This window comes from Podarcis erhardii (assembly GCF_964252035.2).
Source record: "Podarcis erhardii genome assembly, chromosome: 4".
Taxonomy (NCBI): Eukaryota; Metazoa; Chordata; class Lepidosauria; order Squamata; family Lacertidae; genus Podarcis; species Podarcis erhardii.
Window position 1 is genome coordinate 10473360 of NC_138508.1, and position 15156 is coordinate 10488515.

At 41.7% G+C, this 15156-nt stretch overlaps 1 protein-coding gene across 1 annotated transcript in view; it reads left to right on the forward strand.

Moving 5' to 3' along the window:
- The window catches only part of CAPN5 (calpain 5), a 97141-nt gene extending 91132 nt beyond the window's left edge, over positions 1–6009 (forward strand). The window contains exons 10-13 of the mRNA XM_081860406.1: positions 102–298; positions 2208–2329; positions 2606–2742; positions 3521–6009. Of these exons, the coding sequence (XP_081716532.1) occupies positions 102–298; positions 2208–2329; positions 2606–2742; positions 3521–3703 (639 nt within the window). The 3' untranslated portion in view covers positions 3704–6009. The remainder of the gene's footprint in view (positions 1–101; positions 299–2207; positions 2330–2605; positions 2743–3520) is intronic.
- The last annotated feature ends 9147 nt before the right edge of the window (positions 6010–15156 follow it).

Consider the following 15156-nt stretch of genomic DNA (forward strand, 5'->3'; position numbering starts at 1 on the left):
TAAGGTCCTCTTTCAAAGCCACCTGTGTTGCCTCATGTGGCAGTGAGTTCCGTAGTTTCACACTCTTCTTCTTCTTCGTTCCTGTGCTTTATTCTGCCCAGGTGGAGCTGAATCGGACTTACCGGATGCACACCTTGCAGCCCAAGGTCGCCAGCTCCATCTACATCAATTCCCGCATCGTCTTCCTGAGGACGGACCTGAAGGAAGGGCGCTATGTTATCATCCCCACCACCTTCGAGGCCGGCCACGTGGGCGAGTTCCTCCTCAGGGTGTTCACAGATGTGCCTTCTGACTGCCAGTAAGCTGCTCTCCATGGAGCGGAGGCTTCCTGTAGCCTTTTGATCCTGGCTGGGACCATATCTGCACCTGGCTGCCTGCCCACCCAGCGCTTAGTGGGACTCTGATAATAGAGGATGCTTGGAGTTCAGGGGCAAAGTCACGGACATCTCTCAGGTGTCTTCTTTCCAGGGAACCAGGGTGGATTTGATTTAAATCAGATTGATTTAAATCACGGTTTAAATCACTGGTCAATATGACTTGATTTAAATCACCAGTCAGTAAGACTTACTTACTTACTTTATTTGTTTGTTTGTTTGTTTGTTTGTTTGTTTGTTTGTTTCAGAAAGTGGATTTAAATTAAATCGATTTAAATCACTAGTCAGTAAGACTTGATTTAAATCTTTTTTTTTTTTTAATAATCATAATATTTACAACCGGATGAAGGTTTCGTTTGTGGAATAATAAATTTTCAGACTTGATTTAAATCATTTTTTTTTTTTATAATCTTAATATTTACAATTACAATATTTTGGAATAATTTTCAGACTTGATTTAAATCATTTTTTTTTTAATAATCTTAATATTTACCACCAGATAAAGGTTTCGTTTTTGGAATAATAAATTTTCAGACTTGATTTAAATCACTAGTCAGTAAGATTTGATTTAAATTATATATATATATTTTAATAGAAAGACCCATTCTTGCTGGTATAATCTTAATATTTACAACCAGATGAAGGTTTCGTTTTTGGAATAATAAATTTTCAGAGTAGTTTTTATGGTTTTATTGAAAATTACTGATTTAGTTATACTGTTAGAAACACAAAGACAGGCAATTATGAAATTGTTGTTTCTATTTGGACAACTTTTCTGCTGTGCTTGATTGGAAGGAGAAAAATAATCATTTCCTTAATAACAATTTAAACAACTTATTTAACTAAAACAACTGATGTGATTAAACAATTTTTTTTCAAAAAGAATACTTAGACTGAGTTTTGGCACACATGAAAAACTTAAAAACAAACCCTTATTTCCTGATGAATAGCCTATAATGTAACTTAAATAGAAAACTATCTTTAGAAAGATTTTCCCTCCAAAAGCATTTTATTTTAAAAATCTGATTTAAATAAAAAATATCTGAAGAAACCGGAGGCCTTTCTCCTGGGCATGGTCGGCCAATTGGTGTCAAAGAAGGATAGAACTTTCTTTATGTATGCTACAACAGCAGTAAGAATACTTATTGCAAAGTACTGGAAGACACAAGATCTACCCACCCGGGAAGAATGGCAGATGAAGGTGATGGACTACATGGAACTGGCGGAAATGACTGGCAGAATCCGAGACCAGGGAGAAGAGTCAGTGGAAGAAGATTGGAAGAAATTTAAAGTTTATTTACAGAAACATTGTAAAATTAAAGAATGTTAGAAGGAGGCTGGAATGAAGTTATGTGGCTTTAGCAGAAATATTATAAAGGACTAAGTAAAAATAGACTGTTAATGGATGAAAGGAGGAAAGGTAAAGATACATTATATTAAGATAAATTATAGGATAAAAATTGGGAAGGATGGAAAGGATTTGCTGAAATAGCTAACCGAACTAGAATACAAAAAAGGGAGGTGCGAGGAAGTCAAGGAAACAAGCAAATGAAAGATAAGTTATGGGAAGGTTCGTTGTGTGTTTTTTTTAATTGTTTCTATTTTTCTGTTTTTTATAATTATTATTTTTCTTTTTTCTATTCTCTTTTTTTCTTATTGTGATGTGTTGTTAAGTTTTTGTTTAACTTGGTGTTTTTTCTTTTTCTTTTTGTAACCTTTAAAACTTTAATAAATATTATTTTAAAAAAAATAAAATCTGATTTAAATTTTTAAAAATCCAATTTTTATTGATTTTTCTTCTTAAAAAATCATTGATTTTTATCCACCCTGTAGGGAGCTGACCCTGGATGAGCCCCCGCACACCTGTTGGAGTGGGATGTGTGGCTACCCGCAGATGGTGTCGCAAGTCCACGTCGTCTCGGCTTCTGGGCTGAAGAACCAGGATTCGCAAGAAGGTGCAGGGCTTCGATCCCACCCCCATTTTCAACCACACCCACGCGTCATGCCCGAAATCTGCAGGGGGGGGGGGTGAGGAGGAGAGGGGGCATAGCTGTCCACTTTTCCCTTTTCTTGCGAGGAATCCTATTCGGAATAAGGGAATTTCCCTTGAAAAAAGGGAAACGTTGACAGCTAGGAGAGGGGGAGAGTCGCTTCCAGAGAGCAGGGGAGCTTTGGGCTGCTGACAAACCGGACTCGGGGCTTCAACAACCGTTGTTGTCGTTTTAATTCAGGCGCGGACCCCTACGTGATCATTAAATGTGAAGGCGAGAAGATCCGTTCGCCGGTGGTGAAAAGCACTGTGACGCCAGAGTTTGACGTGAAAGGCCTGTTCTACCGCAAGAAGCCCGGGCAGCCCATTGTCATTCAGGTGAGGTTTCCTTTATCAAAGGATCATAGTACTATAGCAGGCACGTCCACATGAAGCTGCAGCCAAGGCTGTTCATCTGTGGCACGATTCCGCAGAAGTGGCGATGAGCCACAGAATGAATCCAGCTTCCTAAACCTTTAATTTTCATCACTCTCCCCACCCTCTTCCTTCTCGAAAACATTGATTTCCTAGGCTACCGTAGTTCTTTCAGCTTCCGCTGCGGACTAAGAAGGCTGTTCTTTTTATCGCAGCCTAACCATGTGCAGGGACGCAGGTGGCACTGTGGGTTAAACCACAGAGCCTAGGACTTGCCGATCAGAAGGTCGGCGGTTCGAATCCTGGCGACAGGGTGAACTCCCATTGCTCAGCCCCTGCTCCTGCCAACCTAGCAGTTCGAAAGCACGTCAAAGTGCAAGTAGATAAATAGGTACCACTCCGGCGGGAAGGTAAATGGCGCTGCTCTGGTTTGCCAGAAGCGGCTTAGTCATGCTGGCCACATGACCTGGAAGCTGTACGCCGGCTCCCTCCGCCAGTAAAGCGAGATGAGCGCTGCAACCCCGGAGTCGGCCACGACTGGACCTAATGGTCAGGGGTCCCTTTACCTTTAACCATGTCCAGCTTTTCTCTTCAATCTTGAGGACTAGATGCTTAGCTTTTTAGATTTCGGTTGGTCAAGGTCTCCTAGGTCCATCGTGGATGCGAGCGGATACACGCAGCCCTGGTCTGTGGGCACGTTCCTTCTCTGATTGTCCACCAACCTCTGCTTCTCTCCCTCCAGGTCTGGGACCATAACCTAATCAGCGACACCTTTTTGGGCCAGGTGAGCCTTGCAGGTGACCCCAACAACCTCCTGTCAATGCACATTCTCCATCTGGAGGACAAAGGCAGCAAACGTGTCAACGAGCTTCCGGGGACCCTCAAGGTGCAGTTGCTCACCAGCAACGTCCTCACTAACATCTAAAAGAAGAACGGTTCCCTTTGTGCCATCTGTACATCCGATCTCGCAATATACAGCATATATCTATATCTGTACCTGCATCATGTACTGTGCATGCCTTCATTTTTAAAAGGGGACCAGCGCGTTTTGTTTTGTTTTGTTTTGATTTGATTTTTATACAACGGTGCCTTTTCAAGAAGTGGGGGGGAAGTGTTTTCAAATACAAGTCCCGGGCGTAATTTTACTGCCAGCTCTGGGCCTCTGGGCAGTATAAAGGAGTCCCACTCGGGGCTGTATGTTTACACAGAGAAATCTGTCTCTCATGCGCACATGCGTGGCTGGGGTTGGGCTTTGTACCCAGCCTGGGGAAAAAACCACATATTGCCAACCTGGGCGAAGGGCTCATTTCGTAATTCCCATATCCCCGAAGGTGTTGTCCCCAAAGGCGGGAAAAGGCAGGGAGTAGACGAGGCCTCGCTTGAAGGATGCTCAGGAAGAAACACCAGGAATTTGTTGCTTCGATGCTCCCTCCATGCACAAGTTAGGGCAGGCAAATTCTCTGCCCAGGACTTGCATCTGTGTTGTGATTTTGTGGCAGGCCGATAAAAGTCTGGAAAACCTCGTACTGAGGGCAGACATTGCTGTGCCTCTGATTTAGATTTCTCTTTTTCTTCCTAAAGAGATCAAGGTTCTAGACCTCATGGGTGCAAACGTGTGGGCAAAGCCAACTGAAATCTCAGAATGCCATATTTCCTGTAGCAGAAGGGTGGAGCTTTCAGTGGCTCATGTCCGTCTCACCCGTTGAGTAGCAAAAACCCAGAATGCAATTGCACAAAAATGAGAGGTGAATATTTAGCCAGAGATTCCGTGATTGCCAGAGGTTGCAGGATTGGTTCAGGGTTTCAGCTGCGCGGCTACATAAGCATCGCCATTTCTGGGGAAATCCTGAGCAAAAAGGGGGAGGTGGGTCTCATAAAGGGAATATAGAATGGTCTGGATATGCTAGACCTATTGAAATGTCTCTTTGTGGGAGAGGGGCGGAAAGTTTTCGTAGAAAATGCACAGTCTGGAGAAAGTGGACGGGGCGAAGTTTTTCTTCCTCTCTTTTAACTTGGGGACAATTTGATGAAGATGGATGTAAAGAGATTCAGACCAGGCAAAAGAAAGTATTTCACACAGTGCATAGTTGGAACTACGTAAGTCGCTACTACAAGGTAGCAGAGACACCCACTGACTTGGTGACTTGCACGTGACTTCCAACAAGCGTTGAACTTCCATTACCATTTACAGTTAACATAGCAAGCGGTGGTTTGGCTCAGTGGTTAGAGCATCTTCTCTGCATGCGGAAGGTCTCGGGTTCAGTTCCCAGGCAGGGCTGAGAAATATCCCTGCCTGAAGCCCCAGAGAGCAGCTGCCAAGTCAGTGTTGACAATACTGGTCTAGATAGACCTTCCCATGTTCCTATTCACCCTTGGTCTCTCATAGTGCAGCCATATGGAACGTGCCTGCTGTTGCTTTTAGACGGCATTGCATGTGCAGCAAAACCAGGGCAGTAGAGAGATCACATCTGTCATGTATTTCCCATATAAGAAGGTCGATATCTCTCTGATGTTCTGTGTGCTAGATTTCTATATTCAAGGAAGGTTTGACTTTGGGTTTTTTAAAAAGGTGATCATTTTGGAGAGCATTAGCAAAATGTGTTTCCGGATTGAAATGGGAGGGAATTCCATTTGGAGAGTTCAACCACAGATTTAATTCCAACTTGTGCATTTCAGGGTGGTGTGTTTGTGTGTGTGATGGGAATATTGCCCGTAATAAATAAGCCATAACATCAATAGGGCTTTCGGTTTAATCTGTTTATTGGGACCAAAAATACCTTCAGATGTTTACTTTGGGGTTTGTTTGTTTTTAAATAAAAAGAACGGCTCAAATGTTTATTATTCTAGCCAAAACCTCCTTCGCTGTTTCCGCCCATTCTTTAGGGATATAAGAGTTGGGCTTTTGGTACTTGGAAGTTGCTGTTTCTTAGTAAAACTGAGATTGTTTTCAGAGAGGGGAATGACAATCAGGATCGGGTGTGTGATCCATAGGTGATGTTTCTGATTTAAGGCCTGCTGGTTCCATCAGTTGTTTTTTTGGACCTTTATGAAGTCTTCTCACTCGCACTTTATCCAATAAATGCCCCATGATGTGTATGAATGCAAACTGAGGAAATGTATTATTGAGAAGTCGCAATTTTAGAAAATGTTGAAATTGACTGGCTGTATGAGATTTGCAATTAAAAGCCAAAAATAATGGCTGAGTCTTATCAATAAATTACATGACTTTGAGTTTCCTTTCTTTCTTTCTTTCTTCCCCTCCCCGCTTTCTCCAAGGTGTTGCATTCACACATCATTTTCACATGCACACGAGAAGGGTGTTTCACGATGGATGTGTGAATAGGGCTGAGCTAAAATCACCCCCTCAACTTTACAGCACTAGGTTCATGTAGATAGCCATGTTGGTCTGACACAGTCAAAATAAAAATAATAATAATAAAAGGTTTTAAATAATGTCCAGTAGCACCTTAGAGAACAACTAAGTTTGTTCTGGGTATAAGCTTTCGTGTGCATGCACATTTCTTCAGATGCACTGAAACAGAAGTCACCAGACCCTTATACAGTGGTACCTCAGGTTACATACGCTTCAGGTTACAGACTCTGCTAACCCAGAAATAGTGCTTCAGGTTAAGAACTTTGCTTCAGGATGAGGACAGAAATCATGCTTTGGTGGCGCAGCGGCAGCGGGAGGCCCCCATTAGCTAAAGTGGTGCTTCAGGTTAAGAACAGTTTCAGGTTAAGTATGGACCTCCGGAATGAATTAAGTACTTAACCTGAGGTACCACTGTATATAGTGGGAGGGTGGGCTGGGGTTTTTCTCAGGAGGGTAGTAGGAGATGGGTGATTGACTCTTGATGACTGTTAACGACTGCAATTAGTCCTACAGGAAAAAGCAAGGGATAGTATGCAGATGACCAAAAATAGCTTTAGCACATGGGTAGGCAAACTAAGGGACGCGGGTGGTGCTGTGGGTTAAACCACAGAGCCTAGGACTTGCCAATCAGAAGGTTGGCGGTTCGAATCCCCGCGATGGGGTGAGCTCCCGTTGCTCAGTCCCTACTCCTGCCAACCTAGCAGTTCGAAAGCACGTCAGAGTACAAGTAGATAAATAGGTACAGCTCTGGCGGGAAGGTAAACAGCGTTTCCGTGCGCTGCTCTGGTTCGCCAGAAGCGGCTTAGTCATGCTGGGCACATGTCCCGGAAGCTGTACACCTGCTCCCTCGGCCCATAAAGCGAGATGAGCGCCGCAACCCCAGAGTCGGTTACAACTGGACCTAATGGTCAGGGGTCCCTTTACTTTAGGCAAACTAAGGCCTGGGGGGCAGATGTGGCCCAATTGCCTTCTAAATCCAACCCACAGACAGTCTGGGAATCAGCCTGTTTTTACATGAGTAGAATGTGCCCTTTTATTTAAAATGCGTCTCTGGATTATTTGTGTGGCCTGCCTGGTGTTTTTACATGAGTAGAATGTGTGCTTTTATTTAAAACGCATCTCTGAGTTATTTGTGGGGCATAGGAATTCGTTCATTTTTTCCCCTTCAAAATATAGTCCGGCCTTGCACAAGGTCTGAAGGACAGTGGACCGGCCCCCTGCTGAAAAAGTTTGCTGACCCCTGCTTTAGCATATGTAATGAGACAAGAATCTCATATCTCTATTCAGACCAGGTCTCTCCTTAGTTTTCAGTTTAGTAATAAGTTGTAATTCAGCGACTTCTCTTTCTAGTCTATTCCTGAAATTCTTTTGTAATAAGACAGCTGCTTTGAGATCCTGTATTGAATGTCCTGGGAGATTGAAGTGTTCTTCTACTGGTTTCTCTGTCTTGTGATTCCCGATGTCAGATTTGTGTTCATTTATTTTTGGCATAGTAGGGTTTAGCCTGTTTGTCCAATATATATAGCACTGTTTGCAAAGCAACAGAAAACCCCTATCTGCATTTCCAGTGATTTGGAGGTGGGCTTCAGACACCTGTAACAGCAACTGTGCTCTCTTTCTTCTCGGCAAGAAAAAAATATCATAATTTAAAAATGTTTAAAGAGCCCAACCATTGCAGTCAATCACAATTTGTAGTTTCTCCCACTTCTCCCCACACCGTGGAGCTATTGTGCTTGGAATATTGCTTGTTGAGAGGAGATGGTTCTGTTTTCGTTTAGCATTTGCGATCACTTTGGTCTGAGCCCAACACTGGCCTTCTTCCTTGTCCGAATGCAGATCTAACAGCAGCTGAAAAGTCTTTATTTTATTTTTATTTTTAAAAATTTTCAAGAAAAGAAAAAGAAACAAAGAACAATACATAACACTGTAAACACATTTATGTACATGTTTTCCAAAATACAGACTAAAAAGGAAAAAGACAAAAGAAAAGAAAAAAATACTTTTCATAACCAATATTACCAAATTCATGCTTCAAATATTACAATATGTAAATCCTGGTTAAAATATTACAAAAGACTTCCACCGCATTCACCACATGTTATCTTGCTCACCTTTACATCTGTTCTTCAATCATTTCTCTTCCTTAGGTTCTTTCATAATCCATCAAATCTTTATGTTCTCCATATTCTCCCCAAGGTTAGTCTAAGCACAACCAAACTTTCGTATTTGAGCCCTGCTTGTATAGATATTCATTTAAGCATTCCCATTGTTTCTGTATTAATAGTTTTGGGTTTATGCCTTATTAAATCCGTCAATTTTGCTAACTCCAGGTACTCACATAGTTTACTTAACCATTCCCCTTTTGTTGGGATATACCGTATTTTTTGCACCATAACACTCACTTTTTTCCTCCTAAAAAGTAAGGGGAAATGTCTGTGCGTGTTATGGAGGGAATGCCTACGGGTAGCATGCCTACGGATTTTCCTCCTCTAAAAACTACGTCCGTGTTATGGTCGGGTGCGTGTTATAGAGCGAAAAATACGGTAATTTGCTGAAGGTTCCATCTGAGCCCTAAACATAAAATCCACAAAAAAAAATCCCTTTCCAAAAGTTCCAACTACTGGCCCAACATATGTCGCACTGCTCTAGTGTTCTTTTTGCTGAACTGTGTTTCTAAACTCAATGCAAAGTGTTCATTAATATATTTAGCGCCCCAAACAGCTTAGTTCAATATTATTCAAAGAACCGCCTGCACCCATGTAGTAGTGTCTATATCTTAAAATCTAGTTCAGAAAGCCTCCTTCAGCACCCACCAGATGGGTGAGGATATGGATTGATGGTAGTTAACTGGGGTAGGGTCAAATCATTTCTGTGTTGTGCTGGTTATTTTAATGTTACTGTTTATTCTAATTTTATGTATTATTGACTGCAAGAAGCTCCAGGTGGCATACATAACACCGGAAGTCAGTTATACCCAAGTTCACCCAGTAAGCTTCATGGCTGATTACAGATTTGAAAACTGCTATGCCGGGTCCTAATCCTGCACTTTATCCACTACACCACACTTAACAGCTGCTTTTTAAAGAAAAACTTTTATGAAATATGTAAGATGCTTTGTGAAGGATTTTCTCAAAAAGCAGAACAAGAATATCTCCAATAAAATAAATTATCAGATGCTAGGGACAACCAACATGAAAAGCCTATTTCCTTCATGGCCATCTTATGAGTTTCCAGAGGGATCAGAATAGCTCAAGTCAGCCTTTCCAAATCTGATGGTCTCCGGATCTTTGGCTCTCCCAACTTTCATCAGCTTCAGCAAGCATGGCCAATAGTCATGGACGATGGGATCTGAAGTGCAAAATATGGGGAGGACATCAGCTTGGGGAAAGCTGGCAGCTAAATTTAATGGGTAGCTTTTGTTTTAATGAGTACTTTGAATTTGGATAAGTGTTTGATTATTGTTAAGTTTCATCAACCAATGTTTCCTAACCAGTTGATATTGACCATTGAATTGTGCTAAATAGCTGCACTGTGCAATTAAGGAGCACTGGGAATAGGGACTACTTGTAACTGTGGCCTTAAAGTGCACAAGTGAGAATAATTATATAAAATAAGCATGAACAGTGAGTAACATTCCTACAGCTAACCTTCTCTTCTAGGAAAATGAATAATTAGTAATGATATGGTGCTACAGCAAATCTGCAGTGTAATTACATTATAACTACCCTGCAATTACAATTCCCACTTCCTCCCTGTGGTATATGTTATGTGAATACACTTGCTCCTATTCTGAGTATGTATATTTATTTTTGAATAGCTTAGACTATGGGTTCCTAAGCAGAGCTATCTATTCAGAACATAAATATAATCTTGGTGGTCCAATTTTTCATTCTACAATTGCCTTACATCTGCTTCAGCTAACTTGCTATAGCCATAGGTTGGTAACCTACCACTCAGATTACTGCAATGCATTCTGCACAGATCTACCCTCCAAAACAGTCTGGAAGCTTCAGTTGGTCCAAAACAGGTTGACTAAGTTATGGATGGGGAGCTGCCCAGAGTTGTTTGGGCAACCCAGTCAGATGGGCGGCATATAAATGAAGTAGTAGTAAAAAAATGAATGAGTGAGTGAGTGAATGAATGAATGGGACCCTATAAATATAATTATATCATACCAGTGCTTGATCATCTGTAGTACCTTGTAGTCAGTTTCCAGTTCCAATTCAAAGTGCTGGTTTTAACGTTTAATAACCTAAATGAGTTGGGGCAAAGCTACTTCTGCAATGCCTCATCAGATGTCATTCTCCAGGTTCCAGGTTCATCAGAGGTCATTCTCCAGGTTCCCCTACCTAATGAACTGAGACGGATGGCTACTATGCAGGCTCCTTGAGTATTTTTAGTTTATGAGGGCTACAGTAGAAGAGGTTATATAAAGCCCTGTGTATTCTTATTTTTCTAGATAAATTACCTGAAATTATTTTTTGCTTAATAGATGAAAGGTCATAGATAATTTCCATTAGTAAAATTATTGGTTAACCAACAGTTATCCATAGGTGTGAAATTAAATTAGCAAATGGGAGGTGGAAAAGATTTACACCATCACTAATGGAAATTTATATTGTGCAATACAGAGTTTATGCACGTCAGGCTGTACTACATGCCACTTGCAAGTCTCATAAGATACAGTAGCCTACCGACTTGTATTTCCTGTTTCTCTCATACACAGACACACACGCACAGAGCGAGCGCTTTGTTAAGGGATTTTAGCAAACAACACTTGGCTGGAAGATAAGCTCTGATATTGCATCCATGACTGATTAAAGCAAGACATTAGGGACTGTTACAGGAATTAGGAGTTCAGAAATAGTCACATTTTCATTGTGCAATTTATACCTTAAACCGGTACACTGACGTTAAGAAAATTGAAATGCTCAAATATTCAGGGAAATGATCAGCATTCCAAGGAGTAAAAATTACCGTATTTTTCCTTCTATAACACGCAGATTTTTTCTCCTAAAAAGGAAGGGGAAATGTCTGTGCATGTTATTGAGCGAATGTGTGGTCCCTGGAGCCAAATGGCGCGAGGGGAGGCAAAAAAAATCAGGCAAAAATCAAATCGCGCGTCTCGGAGAAGGGAAACCTGAAAAGAGGAAGCGGCTGCTTTCCTGCATTCTGCCTCAGGGTCTTACTGCCCACCCACCTCTGTTTCCTTGCTGTGTTTGCTCAAACGGAACAAAGAGCAGGGAAAGCCCCTCCCCTCCAGGCAAGCAGAGGGGAAAGCAGAGTGTCGTCTCTGTGCTCCGTGCTGCTGAAAACATGCAGAAGGGAGAGAGAGAGCGAGAGAGAGCGCGCGCGAGCTGGCTGGCTTGGGTGGGTAGGTGAGGGAAAACTTTTGCCTTCCTTTCCTCCCTCCCGTTATACCCCTCTCCTGCATTCTTAGCCAGCTGCTTCTCTGCACACCCCTCTCGTGCTCCTTGTCAATTCTGTGTTTTTCCTTCCCTCCCCACTTAAAATGTGGTTAAAAAGCATGGATCCACATGGATCCTCAGGATCTTCGCATTGGGTCAGCCCAAATTCACCATCAAATCACATAGCATGTCTATGGCTACAGCCTGCCCCCAAAAAATCACGCACCCACTGTTGCCTGGGGCTGCAATAGTGCAAAAACGTGGTTACAAAGCATGGATCCACAGGGATTCTCAGGATTTTTGCATTGGGTCACCCCAAATTCACCATCAGATCACATGTCTGTGGCCACAGCATGAAGCACAAAAATGATACATCCACTGTTTCATTCAGAATGTTTTTTCCCTTGTTTTCCTCCTCTAAAAACGATGTGCGTGTTATGGTCAGGTGCGTGTTATAGAGCGAAAAATACGGTAATTTCCTTTCCAATGACTGTCTACCAACATTCTCGCTGCTGTTGTTGCATACAGAAAGATGTTAATTTTGTCTTTGGGGGATATCCTTACTGAAAAGTCAGAAGGGATGGATGATTTAGGCGACAACTACAGTGCTGTGTGGAAACACTGCTTGTCTTGCTAAATCTCTTCTTTCTCTCTTTTGTCTTTGAAATTCCTCCGATACTTCCACCTGACAAAGGACTTCCCAAATTAATCTGGATCATTTCAATTTAGGAACCGGTGCAACTTTCGGCACCGATCCTAATCATGTTTAGCACATCCTGGGCAGGGTTTGGTTTTCTCGTTTCCCCTTTTCCCAGTCTTAAACTCAGCAAACATTTCTGCAACAAACTGCGGTTTAAAGATCTACATAATGAAAATTCGCCCGCAATTTCGTGTGAATTTCTCCGAATAAACCCATTTTTTTGTATGCAGTTTTGACTAACATACCCATTTGTGCAAGGGACATGGGTGGCGCTGTGGGTTAAACCACAGAGCCTAGGACTTGCCAATCAGAAGGTCAGCGGTTCGAATCCCCGCGACGTTGCTCGGTCCCTGCTCCTGCCAACCTAGCAGTTCGAAAGCACGTCAAAGTGCAAGTAGATAAATAGGTACCGCTCCGGCAGGAAGGTAAGCGGCGTTTCCGTGTGCTGCTCTGGTTTGCCAGAAGTGGCTTAGTCATGCTGGTCACATGACCCGGAAGCTGTATGCCGGCTCCCTCGGCCAGTAAAGTTTTAAATAAAACAAATAATAAATAGAATAGCTGTAGTGCTTCCCTTTTTTGAGGGGAGTGTAGGATTTGTCCTTTTTATTGTAGGGTTGGATGATTATTTTTTGTTGCTGTTTTGTATATAGGGGTTTGTTTGTTTTTTGGCCTTTGTTTTCCGTCAGTTTTGTTCCTTCGCATATTATCCCATTTTGCGAATTCCACTTGGGACAAACAAAGGCAGCAAATGAGTGCCATAAATAAGGATTTGTTTATTTCTATTCATGAATCGCTTCCCGTGAAAGGTCTCAGAGCGATTTCACAGTAAAGTTGTTGGCAATAAAAGCAATGACTCAATTTCATTTCTAAAAACAATTACAACATTTCATTTTTTTGGGGGGGGGGACACACTTCTATTTACATTTATCTCTTTATACTTTTCACGTTTATACATTTCACTGATTTTATACATTTCAATAATTTCACAATCACATTGACATTTCCAAACTTGTCTTCATTCCCCCTCTTTCTACGGTTCCTTAAATTCATGTTTGATATCTTCTGCATATCCAAATTAACTTAATTTACTCATCTTCTTCAAAAATATACTCTTATGATGCTGCATGTTATTACAATAATCCTGCCAATGTTTTTTATCTGTTTATAATTGATCTGTAAATATTCAATAAACCACTTCCATTCTTTCGTGTAAAAAAATCTGTTATCCTGATTTCTTATTCTTCCGGTAAGTTCCACCATTTCTGTATATTCCATAAAGTGCTGGGGGGGGGCACTTTTTATATGAAAAGAATTTTAAATCTAATACTCATTCGGACTAGGATATCAATGGTATTAATAAATAATAAGTAAAACAAGAGCCCACCTGGGTCAGGCCAAGGACCCATCCAGTCTAGCATCATCTTCTCACAGTGGCCAAACAGTTGCCTTTGAGAAACTAGCAATCAGGATTCGAACACAAGAGCATCTCTCCCCTGCTGCAGTCTCCAGCAACTGGGATTCAGAATTATTGCTGCCTCTGTGGAGGCAGAACTTCTTTCTTCTTCAGCGATCCCTCGTAGCCGAGTAAGATAGTCTTCCATAAACACGGTTTTAACAATGAGTCCGTAAGTGACTGTGGAGGCCAATTATGGATCCACACGTCCTTCCACAGTGGGGACATTGGTTTCCGGGCAGGAGTTGATCACGGTATGGATTTGCCAAGCGTGCCTTCCTCTTAGCACATTTCTCCCTTGCGTCCTGAGTTTGAGTGTCTTCAAAGCCCATGACACCTTTGTTCTCCAACTGGAGCACTCGCAAGCCAGTGTTTCCCAGTTGTCGGTGTTTATACTACATTTTTTTTAGGTTTGCCTTGAGACAGTCTTTAAACCTCTTTTGTTGACCACCAGCATTATGCTTTCCATTTTTAAGTTTGGAACAGAGTACAGTGGTACCTCGGGTTACATATGCTTCAGGTTCCATATGCTTCAGGTTACAGACTTCGCTAACCCAAAAATATTACATTGGGTTAAGAACTTTGCTTCAAGATGAGAACAGAAATTGTGCTCCGTCGGTGCGGCGGCAGCAGGAGGCCCCATTAGCTAAAGTGGTGCTTCAAGTTAAGAACAGTTTCAGGTTAAGAATAGACCTCCGGAACGAATTAAGTACTTAACCAGAGGTACCACTGTACATGGTTCTCTGCCCCTCCCCTGTGTTTCATCCTCACAACAGCCCTGTGAGGTAGGTTAGGTTGAGAGGCAGGGACTTGATTCCCAGTGAGTCTGTCCCCCAGTGAGCTTTGTGGCCGAGTCAGGGTTCAAATCCTCTCCCAGGTCCCAGTCCAACACTCCTACCATTACGCCACACTGGCTCTCCCAAAAACCAGCACCTTAAACCAATATCGCTACCCTAAAACCACCTCTTTCGCAAGTAGCAAGAGTTGCTCTCTCTCTCTCTCTAACAGCTATTAACGGAAATGGATAACCAATTAAAATTGAAAGAATTTAAAGAAGTAAAAGGAAAGGTAACAGATTGGTTACAATATTTTCAATTAAATGAAGTATTTAAGAATGAAAAAAAAAGAAAGGATTTACATATTTCTCTCTGAAAATTTGAAGTTTCATAATAGAAAGTGATATTAAATTATTATCAGAAATGCATAATATATTGTTGGAATGGGAAACCAAGGATGAAGAGGTCAAATGTTTTATGATAAAGAGGGACATAATATTCAGATGACAGATTGGGGAACATTATGGAAGAGTAATATAAAAGTCACGGCCTGTACTTCACTTAAAGAGAACTACATGAAAATGATGTATAGATGGTATTTAACACTGGTTAAATTGGCAAAAATGTATAAAACAAGAGAAAACAAGTGTTGGAAGTGTAAAGAAGAA